The 21,094-nt window shown below is 44.5% G+C and overlaps 1 protein-coding gene across 3 annotated transcripts in view; it reads right to left on the bottom strand.

Moving 5' to 3' along the window:
* NCOA5 (nuclear receptor coactivator 5) overlaps positions 1 to 21,094 on the bottom strand; it is a 79,382-nt gene that overhangs the window by 7,462 nt on the left and 50,826 nt on the right. For all 3 annotated transcript variants that reach the window (XM_063960461.1, XM_063960462.1, XM_063960463.1), the window contains 2 exons: positions 18,021 to 18,087; positions 14,033 to 14,386 (listed from right to left, as the gene is read on the bottom strand). In XM_063960461.1, the coding sequence (XP_063816531.1) occupies positions 14,033 to 14,386; positions 18,021 to 18,087 (421 nt within the window). The remainder of the gene's footprint in view (positions 1 to 14,032; positions 14,387 to 18,020; positions 18,088 to 21,094) is intronic.

Raw genomic sequence — 21,094 nt, 5'->3', positions numbered from 1 at the left:
GTACTGCATGTGTGCAAGTAAAGAAAACAGTATTACCTACCGGTAAATCCTTTTCTCGTAGTCCATAAAGGATGCTGGGGTCCACATTAGTACCATGGGGTATAAACTGGTCCACTAGGAGCCACTGGCACTTTAAGAGTTTGAGAGTATGGGCTGGCTCCTCCCTCTATGCCCCTCCTACCAGACTCAGTCTAGAAACTGTGCCCGAGGAGACGGACAACTTCGAGAGAAGGATTCTACACAGATAGTGGCGAGATTCACACCAGCTCACACATACAAGGCAAACCAAACTAACTAGCTTGAAACATCAACGGCTGAACAATATTACTTAACCAAGTAACAAAACAGTACTAAACCAAGAACTAAGCAACCACTGCAGGTTCACGAAGCGCTGGGCGGGCGCCCAGCATCCTCTACGGACTACGAGAAAAGGAATTACCGGTAATTAAAATCCTATTTTCTCTTACGTCCTAGAGGATGCTGGGGTCCACATTAGTACCATTGGGATGTACCAAAGCTCCCAGAACGGGAGGGAGAGCGTGGAGGTTCCTGCAGAACTGATTGACCAAACTTCAGGTCCTCAGTGGCCAAGGTATCAAAAGCTGTAGCACTTTGCAAACGTGTTCGACCCCGACCAAGTAGCCGCCCAGCAAAGCTGTAACGCAGAGACACCCCGGGCATCCGCCCAGGAAGAACCCACCCTACGAGTAGAGTGGGCCTTAATAGACGTAGGATACGGCAATCCTGCCGTAGAATACGCATGTTGGATTGTGAACTGGATCCAGCGAGAGATAGTCTGCCCCAAGTTTCTTGGGATCATACAGGACAAACAGAGTCCGATTTTCCGTGACGAGCAGCCCTCTTCACATAGATTTTCAGAGCCCTTACAACATCCAAGGACTTGGATGAAATTGAGGAGTCCGTAGCAACTGGCACCACAATAGGTTGGTTGATATGAAATGCCGACAACCTTTGGAAGGAACTGCTGACGTGTTCGGAGCTCAGCTCTATCTTCATGGAAGATCAAGTAGGGGCTCTTACAAGACAAAGCCCCCAGCTCCGACAAGACGTCTAGCAGAAGCTAAGGCCAACAAAGTGACAGCCTTCCATGTGAGAAACTTGACATCAACCTCCTGTAGAAGCTCGAACCAATCCGCTTTGAGAAACTGCAGCACCACGTTAAGATCCCATGGCGGCACAAAAGGAGGCTGGATGTGCAGAACCCCTTTCAAAAAAGGTCTGAACCTCCGGGAGGGAAGCCAACTGTTTCTGGAAGAAAAGGGATAGGACCGAAATCTAGACCTTTACAGATCCCAACCTCAGGCCCATATCCACACCTGCTTGCAGGAAGAGGAGAAACTGTCCCAGTTGAAACTCCACCGTAGGAAACTTCTTGGATTCACACCAAGATACACATTTCCAAATACAATGGTAATTTTTAGACGTTACTCCTTTCCTAGCCTGTATCAGGGTAGCAATAACCTTGTTCAGAATGCCCTTCCGAGCTAACATCTGGCGTTCAACCTCCATGCTGTCAAACGTAGCCGCGGTAAGTCTTGATAAGCGAACGCCCCCTGCTGCAGAAGGTCCTCCCGAAGAGGAAGAGCCCTCGGCTCTTCTAGCAGTAGATCCAGAAGATCAGCGTACCAAGCCCTCCAGAGCAATGAGGATCGCCTGAACTCTTGTTCTCCTTATAAGTATTAGAACTCTTGGAATGAGTGGAAGTGGAGGAAACACGTACACGACTGGAACACCCACGGAGTCACTAGGGCGCCCACCACTACGGTTTGCAGGTCCCTCGACAAGGAACAATACTGCCGAAGCTTCTTGTTGAGACGAGAGGCTATCATGTCTATTTGAGGTACACCCCAAAGATTTGTTACCTCCGTGAACACCTCCGGATGGAGTCCCCACTCTCCTGGATGGAGATCGTGTCTGTGAGGTAGTCCGCTTCCCAGTTGTCTACTCCCGGAATGAAGACTGCTGACAGCGCCAACGCGTGTTTTTCTGCCCAGAGGATGATTCTTGTTACCTCTGACATTGCAGTTCTGCTCTTCGTTCCGCCCTGTCGGTTTATGTAAGCCATTGTCGTTACATTGTCAGACTGCACTTGAATGACTCGATCTCGCAGAAGATGGGCCGCTTGGAGAAGACCGTTTTAGACGGCTCTTAGTTCCAGAATGTTTATTGGTAGGCTGGACTCCAGGCTTGACCACCTTCCTTGGAAGGTTTCCCCCTGAGTGACTGCGCCCCAGCCCCGGAGACTTGCATCCGTGGTTAGAAGGATCCAGTCCTGAATCCCGAACCTGCGGCCCTCCAGAAGGTGAGGTAGTTGTAGACACCAGAGGAGTGAAATACTGACTTTTGGCGACAGACGTATTCTCTGGTGCATGTGTAGATGAGATCCCGACCACTTGTCCAGGAGATCCAGTTGGAAGGGCAGAGCATGAATCCTTCCGTACTGTAGAGCCTCGTAAGAGGGCAGCATCTTCACCAGAAGGCGAATGCACTGATGAACCGAAACCCGGGCTGGCTCAGGACATCCCGGACCATTGTTTGCATCACCAACGCTTTCTCCTCCGGAAGAAACACCCTCTGCACTTCTGTGTCGAGGAAAAGACAACCTCCTGGTCGGCTCCAAATGCGATTTGGAAGATTCAGGACCCAACCGTGTTCCCTGAGCAGATGAGCCGTGAGAACAATGGCCTGCAACAGCGTCTCCCTGGACTAGGCCTTTATTAGCATGTCGTCCCGATATGGGATTATGTTCACCCCCTGCTTGCAGAGGAGAACCATCATCTCCGCCATCACCTTGGTGAACACCTTCAGTGCCGTGGAGAGGCCGAATGTCAGTGCCTGGAACGGAAAATTACTGTCTAACAGTGCGAATCGGAGAAAAGCCTGATGCGGCAGCCATATCGGAATGTGGAGGTACGAATCCTTGATATCCAGGGATACCAGGAATTTCCCCTCCTCCAGACCTGAGATCACCGCCCTCAGAGACTCCATTTTGAACTTTCTTAGACAGAGGTTTAGCGATTTCAATTTCAAAATGGGCCTGACCGAACCATCCGGTTTCGATACCACAAAAAGAGTCGAATAATAACCTTTGTTTTACAGATGAGGCGGAACTGGTACAATGACTGTGACTACCAACTTTTGGATGGCTTCCTGCAGGACAGCCCTGTCTGCCAGCAAAGCTGGCAAGCCTGATTTGAAGAACCAATGAAGCAGGAGTTCTTGAAACTCCAGCCTGTACCCCTGGGACACAATATCCTGCACCCAAGGGTCCAGGTCAGACGACACCCAGACGTGGCTGAATAGTCTGAGCCTCGCCCCCACTGGCCCGACCTCCAGGCCGTGCGGTCCACCGTCATGCTGAGGATTTTGATGTAGCAGAAGCAAGTTTCTGTTCCTGGGAACCCGCAGTAGCAGGTTTTTTGGATTAAGCCCGATCTCCTCTAAAGAAGGAGTTGGACAGCTTGGTCTTTCTGGATTTGGTAGTCCGAAAGGACTGACACGCAGCTGAAGAAAAAAGGTTTCTTCGTAGCAGGCGCATCTAAGGGAAGAAAAGGTGACTTACCCGCGGTTGCCATGGAAATCCACGCATACCCAAAGAGAGCCTGACCTGTGTAGGGTAGGTTCTCCACACCTCTCCTGGATTCCGCATCGGAAGACCACTGGCGCAGCCAAAGTCCTCTGCGAGCTGAGACAGACATGGAATATATCCCTGCAGCCATCGAAGCCAGGTCTTTCATGGATTCCACCATAAATCCTGTATGTTACGTAAAAACAATTAACATCACTTTTATCCATTGTATCCGAATCTTCAAGTAACGTGCCTGACCACTTTACTATAGCTTTAGAAATCCATGCACAGGCAATAGCAGGACGTAATATCACCCCTGAAGCCGTGTATATGGATTTGAGCGTAGTGTCAATTTTGCGATCAGCCGGTTCTTTTAACGCAGTAGATCCTGGAACAGGTAAAACCACCTTTTTTGCGTCAACTATGGGTGGGTTTTCCCATTTCTTCTTATCCTCCTCAGGAAAAGCAACCAGAACCTTTCTAGGGATCTGGTATTTATCAGGGTTTTCCCAGGATTTTTCAAATATAGCGTTTAATTCTTTAGACACAAGGAAGGTTAGCGAGGCTCTCTTATTGTCAGTGAAGTAAGCCTCCTCAACCTGCTCAGGTGTTGTGTCAGCAATATTCAACACATCTCTAATGGCCTCAATCATCAACTGCACCCCTTTTGCAAGAGATGCCGCCCCCCGCAGCACATCCCCATCACCATCTGCTGTGTCAGAATCAGTATCCATGTCATCTTGCATAATCTGGGCAAGAGCACGTTTCTGAGAGTGTACGTTAGGGGGCCCTGACGGAACAGAACTGGACCAAACTGCCATAGAGTTCTGTAAAACCTGAGTTGTAGTCTCATTCTGTGCAACCCTAGTAGAAATCTGAGAAATCATACCTTTAAGAGAGGCTAACCACTCAGGCTCCCTGCGCTAAAACAGTGTGATCCTGATTACATGGAATGGGATCATCCTGAGAGGAATTATCCTCTGCAGCATATGACAAAGTCCCTAGACATGGCTCTATGGAGACGACAAACACATACACAGGGAAAGGGCAGACAGTTTCCCTCCTAAGAATGCCAAGAGAGCCACAGAGATTGGAGACAACCCACACACAGCGCTGTAAGATATAGGGAAGCCCCTACACGCTGGGCTTATTGTGCGCCTTAATAGGCTACACAGTACACATATATAGCCTCCCCACCTTCTACAACCCCCTGGCACCGTACAAGATAGCTGAAGTTGACTTGGAGGGACAGCTCTCCCTGTCAGCGCATCTGCAGGCAGGAAAATGGCGCTGAACGCTGCCGAGTCCGCTCTGAGAAGCTCCGCCCCCTTTCATGACGCTGCTTCCCGCTCTTCTGTAGTTTATATTGGCCTGAGGAATTGTGCTGGCAGCGACCCTGGGACCATGACAGGCTTGCTGGACAGTGTAGGCGCTGGCTCAGGGCGCCCCTCACAGCGCCGCACCATGTACCGCTGAGCCCCGTTAGTACTGCGCTCCCTACCCTGTTGCCACCATCTTCACATCGGCTCCCCGCTTGCCAGGGGGGCCGGTGACTAACTTGCCACTTAAGTCTTCTGGCTCTGTAAGGGGGTGGCGGCATGCTGCTGGGGTGAGCGATCCCCTGTGGCGGCGAACGTTCAATCCCCTCAGCTCAGTGTTCTGTCAGCGGAGATAGTGGCTCAGACCCCTCATGGCGGACACTACTTCCCCCTTAGTCCCTCGAAGCAGGGAGACTTGTCAGCAGCCTCTCTGTGCCTAAACGCTAAATAAAATAAATAAATAAATGAACGAACGAACGCCTATGGAGCTCGCCTAGCTGTGACCGGCTCCTCCGGGCACATTTTCTAAACTGAGTTTTGTAGAAGGGGCATAGAGGTAGGAGCCAGCCCACACTCTCAAAATCTTGTAGTGCCAATGGCTCCTAGTGGACCAGTCTATACCCCATGGTACTAATGTGGACCCCAGCAGCCTCTAGGACGCAAGATAAATAATTGGTACGTTTTCACCCCCATTTTAAGATTTTGATTGTGACAGGAGTGTGCAGGACTTTATGACATCACAGATCTGGTGAAAAAGTAATTAAGCCAAACCCCTTCTAAACCAAAATGTACAAAGCTTCTAAGAGAATATGGGGAGAGAGCATTAGCATTGCTCTATTTGCCCTATCCTCCCAGAGACTCAGGGTTACCCTTGTTTGAAGTCAGGGATTCTTCTGTTAATAATCACGTAACCAGAGTTCTCTGGTGATCAGAAAATATCCCTGCACTGCAGAAATCATATGAAATCCAGGGATAGGGGAATCTTTCTGCGTCCTGGATTCAATAAACTCCGGGACAAGTTAATTTAAGAAAACCACTTTTCAAAGGATGTAATCACCGATTACTCTCTGGCGGTCATAAGACAATATCAACACGCACTGCAGAAATACTAACAGATCTGACAGATGGGGAGGAAACTTACTGTGTACAATTTCCCCTATTTTGCCATCAACACATGGTATCACCCACACATGCAAGAGTGGAGTCCCTTCTTTCAAACAATATACCCTCATAGTAGTTATGTACTGGTACATATAGGGAATGGGAAGAAATCCGGAGGGGGGGGGGGGTGGCTGTTTTGTAATGTCCGTCCTGGCATTAATAAACACAGCAGTCCCCTCATTTGAAGCAGTACATGTTCCTACATGCTTGTGTTTCAAACCGGTCATGAAAATAATAAATGCATCACAGTTTTTGACTGCAGCTTTCTGCAGATATGGAAAATAGGATTTTGGTACTTACCAGGTAAATCCTTTTCTTTGAATCCATAGGGGGCACTGGAGTACTCTTGGGATATGGACGGCGTAGCAGAAACAAAGGCACTGAATATTTAAATTTAGAACTCTCCACCCCTCCATATCCCAGAGTACCTCAGTGTACGAACCCAGTGTTTTTACTGAGCGAACTACTATAGAGAGGTTGACAATGGAGAATTCCTATAACATAACGGACAACAAAGTTGACCCATAACGTTAATGTCAACTAAACAGTTGACAGCATAACCGATAGACCTTTATAGTTTGAACCAATCGGTGAAAATGTGTTACCATAAGCTCCTCTGAGCTTAATACAAACCAGGTAAACCGTGTTACCCTAAGCTCCTCTGAGCTTAAAACAACCCAGGTAAAACTGCTCTGGGTGGGCGTCCAGTGCCCCCTATGGATTCAAAGAAAAGGATTTACCTGGTAAGTACCAAAATCCTATTTTCTTTTTCATCCACTAGGGGTCACTGGAGTACTCTTGGGACGTACCAAAGCTTCCCTCGTGGGCGGGAGAGCTGTTTGACACTTGTAACAGTAGGCGGCCAAAGCTAGATGCTGATGCCGCAACCGTTTCATAACGTGTAAACGTGCACAAACGTGTGCACTGAAGGCTATGTAGCCGCGTCGTAGACGCTCCACGACCAGCTGGTCTTGACATTCCCACAGAACCTGTGGAATGAGCTATTAGTGACGTAGGCTATTGTAACCTAGCCTTAAAGTAAGCCTGACTTGTAGTCATTTTTATCCCACTGGATAATTTCTGCTGAGAAACTGGCTAACCCCAGTTGGCAGCATCATAGAGAACAACCAACGTATCCGTATTACGTACTGTAGACGTTCGGGACATATAGACGCGTAATGCGTGTACCACATTCAGAATTCTAGAATGTGCTGTCAACACAAGAACCACTGTTGGTGTATTGATGTGAAGAATAAGAAGTCGGAATTCGTCCGAATTTCTGCTTTGTTATGAGAAAACTGAAATACGGTGGCTTGGAATACAAGGCACCGAAAAATGAAAACAAAACCCTTGCCGAAGCTAAGGCTAGAAGACAACGTTTTCCAAGTGAGAAACTTAATCCCAATTTGTTGTAAGGGTTCAAAATATGAAACTGTAAGAAAATCTGAACCCAACCTCAAAGTCGCCTGGCGCTGTAGGTAGGATAAATGGAGGCTGCCCTTTGATGACACCTTGTAGAAAGGTGTGTACCGATGCAATAGATTCAAACGTCTTTGAAAATAACTTGACCAATACCTGCACCCTCAGTGCAGATAAACGCAGTTCTCCATTCCACCCCGTCTGTAAAATAACAGAATACGGGTAACTGGAAAGATGATGTCGGAAACTTCCGATCCTCACCACCTATATAGGCACACCAAATTTTTTAATAATGAGCTGCCGTAAGCGGCTCCTAGCTCGTAACATGGATGGTATAACCGATACTGTAATGCCCTATTTCTTTTCTTAAGATGGCAATCTGAACCCCCCACCCCGTTAACCGCAGCCGCGGTACCTAGGTAAATAGGGGTAAAAGAACGGTCCCTGTTGTAACAGGTTGGACATATTATGAGCAAGCCAAGATCGTGTGCAAGTATTCCTTGGAGATTCGAGAAGCAAGCTTTCCGAAGCCCATGAGATCTCACTAGTATGACTGTGACGAACTGTCTTATGATCCGTTTTAGCAACGGAGAGAGCAGCGGAAAACGGTGGAGCCAAATACACAAGGCTGTACTACCACGCGAATGTGAGAACCTCCACCGCCACTGCCCTTGTGATCTGTCGTTCTGTACACATACTGAGCGTTTGTAATTGTGGCGAAATGCTATCATGTACACCTGAGGGTAACCCCACCTGTGGACCACATGTGACACACCTCTGGATTTAATGGCCAGTTTTCTGGATGAAAATCCCGACGGGTGAGATCATCTGTCTAACAGATGTCACTCCAGGAAAGAACCCTGTCGACAACACCACCTTATGGTGTTCTGGGCAATTGAGGATGCGAGTTACCTCCCGCATTGCCATGCGGCTGTATGCAACTGCCGTTGCGTTGTTTGACTGCACTTGGACAGACTGAAAGCGAACATGTAGTGCATTGTAAATTGCACGGAGTTCCAGGACATTTATAGACAGCAATCTGTCGTGATCCGTTTTCGAACCCCCTGTCGCTGATCTTTTTTAACTACAACTCCTTAAACTCTGAAACCCTCGGCCAGAGTATAGACACCCTCGCCCCCCTGTGGGAAACCCAGCGAATTAAAACGCTTCGAAAACACATAATTGTTCCTAATAGGCGAACACCCAATGTACCGCTAGAGTGCGTGGCGTTTGCACTAATTGTACTAGATGGTTCTGGTGTAGTAGGAAAATCTGTTTGATTTACCCTATCTATAAATTATACCTAGGATTGAAGTCGTTTGAACTTGACACTGCAACCGTGGTGTACGTTAGCAGCGCAAGTAAGAGGAACCTCTGTTGAGACAGAGTTCTTATGAGCAGATCGTCTAAGTATGGAACGATTGTTACTGCCAGGACTCTAAGATGAGCTATTATCACCAACATCACTTTTGTGAATACCCGAGGCGCTGACAAGAGGCCAAACGGTAGAACCTGAAACGGTTAGTGGTTGTGGCGTGTTGCAAAACGCAAGAACCTGTGATGCAGTGACCAAACCGGAATGGGTAAATACGCATTTGGAAAATCAAGCGCAATTTTGCAATCTTGTGGCTCCAAATATGCAAATACTAACCGCAGAAATTCATTTTCAATCTGTAGTAATTGACTTGCTGATTGAGACTGCGATGGAGCCCTCCGGCTTTCGTACCCCAAACAGAGGGGAATAAGTAACCCTGAGTCTGTTGGTGTACCAGGCCTGGAAATAAAAACAGCTGAAAACCAGCAGAGACTGAATTCCAACCTGCCAAAACGCCTAATTGCGTCCGACAGAGGCAGTCTTGTCCTTAACCTTTAAATAGTGGATACATCCATGATTGGCTGTCTGGTCACCCGGCAAATGTAACGTGTAAAGGCGCGCTTCCACAATTGGAAATTCGAGATGGCCTAAGAGGCCGTCAAGCCGCTGGCTTGTTGACTTTTTAGCGCCCTGGCGTTACAAGTCGTGACTGTTTTTGTACCACAGCCTTGAAAAGACTGAAGTCTAAAGACTTTAAACACCGAACCAAAGAATTTCCGTTTTGATACCGGAGGAGGCAATTTATATGATGCATTGCTGACCTTTTGGCTGCAGGACTGCTTTAGATGCAGGAGTTGCGTTAGCGTGTGCTCCCGAATACTGCTCAGCTCAGCTTGCTGTCTGCGCAGTTTGATTAATAAGAGTGTCAGCTCCTCAGGCAGGAGTGCATCATAAAGAAGCCAGAGAAAATAGGATTTTGGTACTTACCAGGTAAATGCTTTTCTTTGAATCCATAGGTGGTTGGCCAAACCCCCTACTATCTGACTGCTGGTCTAATGTACCCTTCTCACGAGTAGTTATTGCTGTGAGGTCTGACATAGAATTTGTCATTCTGTATTAAATGATAAGACCAGTTAAATTAACACCCAAAAGGAAGCTGGACCTTTGGAAAGTCTGAGACTCCTCCATTAGAGCTGGCGGAGTAACTTCGGAGACTCCGATCTTACCGCTTCTGTCGAACGGAGTCATTTTGAATTGCCAATGCTTAACATAGGTCTGGGAATGAACAGGCTTCCCCTGAATATCAAATATAGTACCAAACAACTTCTGGCCTTGTCGTGCTGAAACTAGCGACGATAAAAAACGAGAATCAAGGTAACAGACGTCAGCAGAAGCTTTACAGAGATACTCTGCAGCTTCTTATTAACGATAAATCCTAGTGACCCAAATGTATGTTGGGTCTTTATAATGTTTGCACTGACAAATTCAGCAATGGCGGATTCTCCCATTTAGATGTGGAAACGGGTAAATAGACTTAAATCTTAGTCAGATATTCTAAATAAAGAAACTCATTGAAGATCTGTCGTTTATTAAATTCGACGGATTAGATGTAAGAGTCTCCTTAGTCTCTGTAAATTTGAGACATTGACCTACTGGTCATTTATTGTTTTTAGTCTGTGTTGGAGTTATACATACAGACAACACAATAAGCAAAGGGCAGACCTGCACATGTGTAATATATATATCTATATATTTATGTCGAAATACACTACAGTTTCCATGGCTAACTTATGTGAAACCTGAACCAAAATTCCCACCAACACCCCTGCGCCTCCTTGTGGAGTAGAGGTGTATGGCCGGAATGTTCTGGAATTATAAACTGGAAGAAACAGGAATGATTAAAATGGCCCCCATGCCATGCTTACACTGAAATTCACAGGACAGGTTACAATACCTGCTGCAGTGTTAATATAGGCTTAATAGCCTATTATACAGGTAATATAGGCTTAATAGCCTATTATACAGTGATAACCACAGGTCTAGTATACAGTAAAATACATGCAGTTTACAATACATGCCTTCAGCTAGCCTTCCAGTTAATATAAACACTGCCTGCAGTGAATTTTGTATTAACATTATATGGCAGCCTTAACAGAAAAACAGGAAACATGTTAAAAATGGCTGCCATGCTTACAGTTAGAAACATAGTTTAGGTTATGACACTGATAGCCTATAACTAACTGCCTGTTTAAAAAGCTGAACAGCCTATGACTTCTTAACCCATGCAGCCTTGCTATATGGTGCTGCTGCTATGGGCATTTACTCCCCCTCACCCCCCCTGCAGCTGCGCTGCTTGTGAGGTAGCTTCTCCCCCCTATACCTGCAGCGGACGGGAGCGGGTGCAGGGAGCCTAGCGGAAGCAGGGGAGCGCTGTGTATAGCGCCGGGGAGCTGCGGTCCGGAAGAGCGGGCGGCGTGTCTGAGTGACGTGCGGCCGCTCCGAGCAGTGTCTCTCGTACAGCAGTGGCCGGGTAATCAGCGGCGGGCTGCGGTGGCCGGGTAATCAGCGCCGGAAGAGCGGCCGGTGTCTGAGTGACGTGCGGCCGCTCCGAGCTGTGTCCCCCTAGATAGCGGCAGTGTAGAGCGGCTGGCTCGGGCGGCCTCGTACAGCGGTGGCTGGATAATCAGCGGCGGCACCTGTAAGCAGCGGCGGGTGTATGTAATCAGCGGCGGGCCATCGGTAAAGGAGCACTTTCCCCACACAGCAGGGCGGCAGCGTGAGCTGACCGCCCTGACACCCCACCATACCTTGCTCGTCGTGCCGCATGTAGTGAGGGCTATGACGGGGCTTCTTCAGTAAGCTCCGTCCAGCCTTTCCAGCAGGTGTGAGCTGCGTGTGGCTGTGAGGGTGCTCTTTGTGAGGACCGACACGCCATGCGCTGCCTCCGTGCAGCGGCACTATCCCGGACCCATGTTTTTACAGAAACTGGGAAGGGATGTGATAAGTGCAAAAATTAAAAATTAAAAAGTCAAAATGAAAAATTAATAAAATCTTCCACCAAGTGTGGGAATCCCACAAGCCGATGTTAGTGCTTTGAGCACAGAAAAAACACTGGGTTCGTACACTGAGGTACTCTGGGATATGGAGGGGTGGAGAGTTCTAAATTTAAATATTCAGTGCCTTTGTTTCTGCTACGCCGTCCATATCCCAAGAGTACTCCAGTGACCCCTAGTGGATGAAAAAGAAAACTAGATTAACGATGTAACAAGGATGGTCTTTATTTTCAAGAGATTTTAAATCTTTTGAAATAAACAAGGCATTATTTGGATGGGTACAGAAAAGTTACTGATGTTGGATTGTGACCTGCCCAAACAGAGGCAGAATAGGCTCAGCAGCAAAGGGGTTCATTTTGAGAGCATAGCACTTAATTTCTTCCAGGATCATTTACAAATATTTGTTTTGCAACCTGTGTATTAGGAAACCTCTGAAAATCAGGATATGTACATGGTTTAGATTTGTCTATATATTAATGTGGTTGTTCCTTGATAGAACTATTAAGCCACGAGTCATCAAAACAGGGATTTTACTTTAATTCGTGTACCACTTCAAAATGGTCAATAATTGTCTATCATGTTTCTATTACTTTATTACTACTGTTTATCAAAGAGACATTCAGGGTTATTCCACACCAAATCAACACAGGTTTCAAACTGAATGTTTCAGACCAATGAAATGTGGTATAATAAATGCTGCCATGGGTATAAAGACACCCCTCAAATCTCAGGCTGATATGGACACTAGTTTTGAAGTTCTATGGCTTCAAAGCTGCATTTTAACAAAGTTTGCTAGTAACTTTTTTTTTTTAAATTGCAATTGCTGGGTAAGGCCTCATTTTAAACCTATATGGACTTTCATATGATATATAAAACAGCAGTTAATTTCCATAAAAATGAAGGGGGAGGGGGGGGGGGGGGGGGGGAGCTGAGGGAAAAAAATGGGATTCTCAGAAGGCTTTTTTTTTTTTTTTTTTTTTTTTTTTAAAGTTTGGGAAAACCAAAACCATTTTTTTATACTGTTAATAAAATACCAACGTTTTATTTTGGGATCATGATGGGATCACTTGCTTTCAATTTTGAGTGATCCATAATATTGTATTCGAAAAAAAAAAATTCCTCTAGTTCACTGCATTAAAAGAGAACCGCACATGCTCCCACTTCTGCACAGGTTACAAAAGTAGAAAGATACTCCGTGTAGAAAGACACTTAAATTGTGTTGAATAGGCATGCCTTTTACATTTCCCTAGTCCACTACAAGTGGTCCAGGGACAGGATAAGTTTGGGTGGGGTTTCACTTGCAATATACCACAAATGGGAGAATTGTAGCTTGAGCACTGGTCTAATGGTAGCCGGGTGACTTGCGAGTACAATGTTGCTCCCAGTCTGCTGTGCCTTTCCGTCCCAGTACCAATTCTCCAAGTTGCTGTTGATCTCGGCATACATTCTTCCAGTCTGATACTCCAGTGTAATCAAATACTTCACTTTTTCAAATCTTACACAAATGGTCCAGGGACAGGTTAGAGTTGGGTGGGCTTAAATTAGTGACCAGGTGGCTTTTCTTCACTATTTAAAGCCCTCCCAAAAACCTATCCCGTCTCTGAATCACTACAACTGTAACAGGCAGGCCTATGCAACAGAAGTGGGAGCAGGCACTGTCTGTAGAATCTCTGCCCAAACACACCCGAAGAGGAACACGCATTCCTCAAATGTAGTGAACTAAGGGGATGGGGGGGGGGGGGGGTTGATTTTTAAATACAATATTCATGAATCACTCAAAAGTGAAAGCTTATAGCATGTAATCCCAACATAATGCATTGGGGATTTATTAACAGTGGGACTTTTTTTTAGACTTAAAAAACTTGACTTTAGAGAATAACCCAATATATATTAAATCATTAAAAGGTAAAAAGAAAAGGGGTAATATGCAATTCAATTAGCCATGGGTTTCAGTAGCCTAGCAGTTTATGTTTTGGCTTAATGTTTTAGTTATTGATCATATGTGCAAGCAAAACGGAATGCTTTAGTAGAAATGAAAATACAAGTGTACTACAGAACCTTGAAGCTAACTGAAGTTACCCTTATGACCTTTGAATGTCTATAAAAGTAATGGCATGCAATTCAGACAACTTTTTCCAAGATTGGCAGGAAACTTTACAACATTCTTTACACATACCTGTATAATGGATCTCTTGGGTCACGAGCATCTCGGTAACGTTCAAACAGATTCTGGAGATCTCTTACATCACGGGTGTCACGGAAGCGAACTTCCCTAGCATCTCTTATGTCTCTTGGGTCACGTAGTTCTCTGAGCTCACGTGCATCTCGTACCTCCCTAGAATTGTGCCCCTCTCTTACATCTCTGGACTCAAGTGTATCTCTAATATCTCTTTGTTCCCGGGGTTCTCGTGTCTCCCGAGCTGTTCGTGAATCTCTATTATCTCGGGGTTCTCTGTCTCTCCTGGGGCTGGAACGTAGAGGGGAGCGATCACGTCTTGGCTCCTGGCTGTCCCCATATGTATACAGTTCTCTGAAGTACCAAAAAACATCCATTAATTTAAATTAAAAAATAAATAAATAAAAAAAAACCACAGAAGAATCTGCTCACATCCAATTACAAGCATTAGAATTAAAAATGTTTCCAACATTTTAGAATAAAGATTTTAAGATGTAATTTTCCAGAGCTATGCGTTGAAAGAAATGCAGATAATTCTTCCACGGACTTGCAACATAAGTATTACTGTGATAGTAGCTTTTAGAAAAAGAGGGGGAAAAAACAAAAAAAAAAAAAAACCCTTTCGTTTTACGCGTAGAACCCTTTTTTCTGAATCCATGGTGGACACTGGGATTGTGGGTATAGTTGAGTGCAGGAGACTCGGCACCAAAGGAGTTAACTACTTTGAACTGCAGCACAGGCTACTCCTCCCCACCTGTATCCCTGGAGACCACTTTGGCCTAAGAAGCCCAAGGAACAGAGGGAAAAAAAAAAAAAAAAAAAACGGCACACACTCATACAGAACCAGGCAAAGCAAAATACAGTACACAGAGTGCCGGAAGCAAGAATCCCCTAGCCAGTCAGGGGTGCGAGGGCGGCCACCGGATGACCACCATGGATTCCGAAAAAAGGATTTTTATAGTCAAGGCAAAAATACAGTTCTCTTTCATCCTATGGTGGACACAGGGACGTCCCAAAACAGTTCAGTTATGGGAGGGAATGTTCCTATGCTGGACCATAACCCGAAAAGCCAAATGTGTCAATGCTGTTGGCAGAAGACTACGTAGCCACCTTACAAAGCTGCTCTGTGGAGGCTCCATGGCGGCCCGCCGTCAAGGCCACAATAGATCTAGTGGAATGAGCCTCGACAGAGGTTGGAACTGGCTTTTTCACCAACAGGTAAGCCTGACGAATCGTTAGATACAACCAGCTAAGGTCTGGTTAGAGGCTTGATAGTCTCGCTTGCGGACATCATACAATACGAACAAAGAGTCTGACTTGTGGAAAGCCCTAGTCTGGTGTACATAAGTATGAAGCGCTCGTACCACATCCAACATGAGGAGAGAAGAGATAGAGTCGGAAGAAGAAAGAGAAGGGACTACGATTTCCTGGCTGATATAGAACAGCAAGACTACCTTCATTATAGTCTAGACAGGTGCAAAGAACAGCACTGTTGGAGTGTGTGTGTGTGTGTGGGGGGGGGGGGGGGAAGGCCCTCTGCGAGACAGCACCACTAAATCAGAGAACCAGCGTGCCCTGGAAATCGCAAGAACACCGTTTAACTTTGTTGGCTTACCTGGAAGACAGAGCCTAACAGTTCACAGGGAGATACCTGTAGAACCTTTAAAACAAGGGTCAAGTCCCATGGATGTACTGGAGGTACCAAAAAGGGGGCTGTATGTGAAGTACCCATTGAGGTGGTCTGAACTGCAGGCGAGCGTGGCACCTGTTGAAACACCAACAGAGTCGACACCTGCACCTTCAGCAATGCTAAGCAAGCCAGTCTGCAAGAAAGACAAGACTCTGGAAAGACTAGAGACAAAAGGGGTCCAGACGCCGGGAAGACCACCACTGAAAATAGGTTCTCCACACACACAAATAGATTCATGCACTCATTTGGGCCAGTCCGTGGCAATAAAAACTACCCCCTTCTGCTTCAGCCTGCAAAGGACCATCGGTATGGGGATGCACAGAACTTACCTAAGAACTTTTTGTGTAGCTGAAGGACTCATATGCGGTAAGAAATTATAACCATACCCTGTACAGATTGGGACCGAACCCAAGTCATTTCCGATAGAGACAGCTATGGGTTCTCTAGAGGCGGTTGATAAGTGATATGCTTCTGCCCCCGAGATGTAGCCGTACAGAGCGGAAGAGGCCTGGTAGCCGCTAGCTGTGAAGCAAAGTGCTGCATAGCGAAGGGACAGTAAGGTCGTCCAGTCTGGTTCCTGAGGAGGAAACACATCCGAGATACTCACCGTGTGCCTCCACAGAGCAACAATCAAAGGTCAGTACGATCCCGCGAACAGGAAAAATTTTACTTATAGACTGTGCACATATAAGCAAATAGCACAGGAGCACCCTTTTCCCACTGGGCGGCTTTGGTCGAGGACCCCTTGCCCTTGGAGTGGCGTGTAGGGGCAAGAGCACTTAACTAAAAGACCACAAACAAATTAGTGGTCTTGCCACTGATAATTGAGCCCCAAATACAGTGAGATCACTACTGTTAAACAAAACAGCAAGCACTATTGTAACCTACTAGAGCAACTATGCAATGTACCTATAACTTATAAGCAAATTTTCACTATAACCAGAGTGAAGGAGCTACTCCTGTGAAATTACGTTTAGTTAGAAAAATAATCTGTCTAACACAGCAAACATACACAGTACCTACTGTAGTTCAATGCTCAGATATATATCTGCACAAGGGAGATAATGAAATGTTGGTGCAGTCAGCAGTAGCATTAGAACAGCTACTGCTGATTGCTCATCTAAAGTAAAAAAAATAATAATTCATTCATTTATTTATTTATTAACTGGGGGCTAAAAAACGTGCCCTTTTCCTTGAGGTATCAAGAAAAACTGGTCTCCAGGGATACAGGTGGGGTATAGGGTATAAAGTGCCTGCCCTGTAGTTTAAAGAAGTGAACTCCTTGGTTCCCAGTTTCCTGCACTCCGCTATACCCACAGTTCCAGTGTCCACCATAGAATGAAAGAATAACAGATTAACAAAAATATGCAAACCAGGTACCACCTAAGTTTCGAAGGTTTTTTTTTGTTTTTTTAAAAAGACATCAGATGCAACAAAATCGATGCAGAGCGAAATTTACAAGATTTATGCTTATTTGCAAGCGATTAGCGAATATTATGCCCGTTTCATTTTTTTTTTTTTTGTATTTTTACTTTTAATGTTATGTGCTTACACTAATGTAATGTTTTAGTTGGCTTCAACTTCTTAAAAAAAAAAAATTATAAATTTGAACAGGGGGGTCAAAGCATCTTTTCTGTTGAGACAGATTGTTTTAGACAGCAAGTATACTGTAGTTTATCACAACAAAATACCTTCTTAAATGTGTACTTTAGATTGAAACCAATATTAACAGAAGTGTGGGACTCAAAACATTTATCGATGGCCTAGAACCCATTTCAAATAAAGAAATTTGTATTTTTGTGAAAGCCGAGAACGCTTAACAGAAGGAAATGAAAAGTTCAACTTTGACACCACAAACAAGACTGCACGGCTATAATCAATTTGTCAAATGACAGTTGCTTAGGTTGAAGAAAAATTTAAGCCACAATGAGAACTCTGCATAAATTCACAGTAAAGTATTGCAATATTGGGTGAACACTTAACAGCTTGTTGTTGTTTTTTTTTTTTTTTTTTAAATATTAAAAAGGAAAACTTGTATACCAGTTTTAAACCTCTTCATTGATAAAGATTTATGTGAACAGTTAGGCTTAGAAACGCAACGTAAAACGCAAACGTTTTTTTATTCCAAAATTGCATCGTCTTATTATGGCGACTATCAAATCCAAAAGGGCCGTTGCCTTAGCTTGGGATGAAGTCCGGTAATGTAATTTTAAAATTTGTGAAGATGTTGCTGGAGAAGACTTGTTCCAGGGAACCCAACTTATAAAAAACCATGAATGACGCGCGAAAGTATATTACCTTCGTGATGGACTGGACCTGGACTGAGCCTTATTCATTTTTCTTCCTTCAGCTGCCTTTTTAATATCTGTAAAGCACAATTAACCCATCTGTTCAATAACTTGAAAGAGGTGAAAACATTTAAGTTCATGTATGAATAAAAAATAAGTCAAATAAAACTGGTACCAAGGAAAGGTGTGAACTGTGTTTATTTCCAGTCAGTGCAATGTTTTCTTAACTATTTTACAAATATTCAAAATATGTATTACAAAATTGAAATTTAACTCCAATAACAGTCTTAAAGTGCTTTAAAAGGTCAACAGAAAGACAAAAGCGTGCACGTTTTCCACTTCCAAATGCTTGCTAACACCATCCATGTTTGAGAGAAGCCTTTAAGTGCAGAAAAGGTTTTTTAATTTTTATTTTTTGCACATTCCCATGGCTTGAACAAAAATAGATTTACCTTGTGACATTGCTTACTTTTAGGTATAATCAAAAGCTAGTCATATTTTAGGAAAGTATTTTGACATTTTGCAATTAAGCAGTATGTTACATGAGCAATAAATCCAACTGGACATCTTCAAACAGAATATTTACCAATCATTAACGCTTCCGCTGTTGAACGTCTGTCAAATCTGTACCACAGTTTTGTGCCCACCATTGTTAAATGTTCATGCCGCATTCGCTTCAATGGAAAGTTGTAAAGTTTTTTTTTTTTTTTTTTAATTTAACCAAAATATTTTTTATTTTAACCTCCTGGACAAATAGGAAGCTCTATTATACCTCAGATTTTTTTTACATTTAATGGCAATAAAGAGGTGGGGTACAAACATGTAAATACACGTCCTAGTTTTTCAGAAAATTAACATGATCCACAAAATGTTATTGATATTTGAAGTGTGGTGCACTTATGTGGTCAAAATTAATAAGTTACCACAATTTGACTTCAGGACAGCAAATGGTACTGAACATAAGCCACTGTCGACGGGGTTTCATGCTAAGCCCAGAGGCTTTGGGAAAAGGAACAAGTGTCCTAAATGGAAACTCATTTAGACCCCGAACGCAAGATAGATTTCTCACAGCTCACTAAATTACGTAGCTGTGGATGTAGATAAGACTGTTGGTAAATTATACGGTGGTAGCACTGAAAGGTTTATGCATTTCCAAAAAAAAATTTAAAATAAAAAAATGAAAATTGGTCTCTGTTCCTTACTAATTAATGAAAATAAAAACCACTATATTCTGTGCAGAACTTTACAGTAAAGTAAAATAAAAAAAAACAACACAACCAAAAAAAAAAAAAAAAATGCACAACATACAAGCCTAAACAGGATTTTCGCACATTTCTGTCTAATTCAAGCAAATGTAGGGCAGTTGTATTTGGAAAATTGACCATTTGGGCGCCTTACATCCAATACTTTTAAACTTTACTCAAGAGATGGACTTTTGCTTAAAACAAAGTTATCATGAAATAAGGATACCGTTAGTTTATCAGTAGAAATAGGCTCCCTTGTGCCGAGATTGGTTTCAACTTTGCAACTGAACAAGTCATTCTAGCACTTACATATAAATGTTAAGAAGCACTTGAAACCAAAAGTTGGACAATATTTTGAAAAAAGAAAATTGGGATTTTATCTTGATGCCAATTAAAATAGCTGCAGACTTATAGGCCGTACACACTGGCCAACATCAGTCAAAGATATGAACGATCTCGTTCATAAATGAACGAGATACCGTTCATATCTTTGAGTGTGGAGGCTCCAGCGATGAACGATGCGCGGCCCCGCGCTCGTTCATCGCTGGTCCCCCGTCGGCTGTACATGCAGGCCAATATGGACGATCTCGTCCATATTTGCCTGCACTTCAATGCAGCCGGGTGACGGGGGGAGTGAAGAAACTTCACTCCCCCCGTCACTGCTCCTCCGCCGCCGGGTCGCCCGTATCCGCCGTCAGGCAGCTCGGCGGCGGATCGGCCAATGTGTAGGGCCCTTAACCCAAACCTGTAAATGCAATAAATGTATTTTTGTTTATAACTGTAAATCTTCGAGAATTCAAGGCTTCCCTATCTTGGATTTGTAATTGGCCTAGAAACTGTAAGACAATATAAAATAAACATGTTACAAATTCCATTTTTATTTATTTATTTTTTAACACACCCACTTAGGATCATTTGTATAGCTAAGAAGAAACAAAGCAAACCCAGTAAAGACCATCAAGTTGGAGCATGCCCTCCCAATGATGAATTAGGTACCATCAGTATATTACAAGACAAGAGGTAAGGGATTTTATGAACTGAACAGGTAATCATAACAAAGCAACACAGTCTTATCCCTTCACAAAGGACCAGACCCCACTGGACAGCATGGTCCAAATGTACTTTATGGGGACGATTTAATGGTTTCTTGTGCCCCTGCTAGGCGCCTATAGGAATGGGCATCTATCAGAACTATTCAACTGTTGCTACGATCAGACGACCCCACTAGCAGTTAAGATGCCTCACAGCTCCTAGTTTACCAGTCTGAGAGCTTGATTGGGCGTCTATAGTCTGGGCTTGGACATCCAAACTATGGTCTTCAACATTGTTTTCTCGCATCTCCAGAGGTTGCGAGAAGAAAATATGACTGCCACAGCCAACCAGCTTTTGAATGGAGCAACAATGAAATGGCGTCGATAAACGCCCATTCCTATAGCATCCCAGCAGGGGCCAGAAGTAATTGGGCACGATTCAATTCAATGACAGTTTAATAGTGCCGGGAATTAGCTCCGGGGCTATTCAATACAGCACCCTGTAACACCCAACAACGAGATTTCTTCTCACACCCCTGCAATGGTGCGAGAAAAAAATTTGACAAAAGTGCCAACGCAATGCTGATTTCTGATCTTAGCGTGGCGGAAACAGCGTCATGCCGGGCACTTAAGTTGGAGAATGTTTGTTTTCACGACAAAACGCCCTGTTTAGTCCGGGAGAACGGGCATTCTCCACTGCGCTGTATTGAATAGGCCCGAGAGTTAATTTCCGGCGCTATTCAACTGTCATCGAATTGAATTGGGTCCACTGAATGGGCCCTATAAGTGTGCACAAACTTTCATGTCCT

The sequence above is a fragment of the Pseudophryne corroboree genome, chromosome 3 (genome assembly GCF_028390025.1).
Source record: "Pseudophryne corroboree isolate aPseCor3 chromosome 3, aPseCor3.hap2, whole genome shotgun sequence".
Classification (NCBI taxonomy): Eukaryota; Metazoa; Chordata; class Amphibia; order Anura; family Myobatrachidae; genus Pseudophryne; species Pseudophryne corroboree.
The sequence above is the reverse complement of the archived record's forward strand: the minus strand, read 5'-3'. Positions and strand labels throughout refer to the sequence as shown.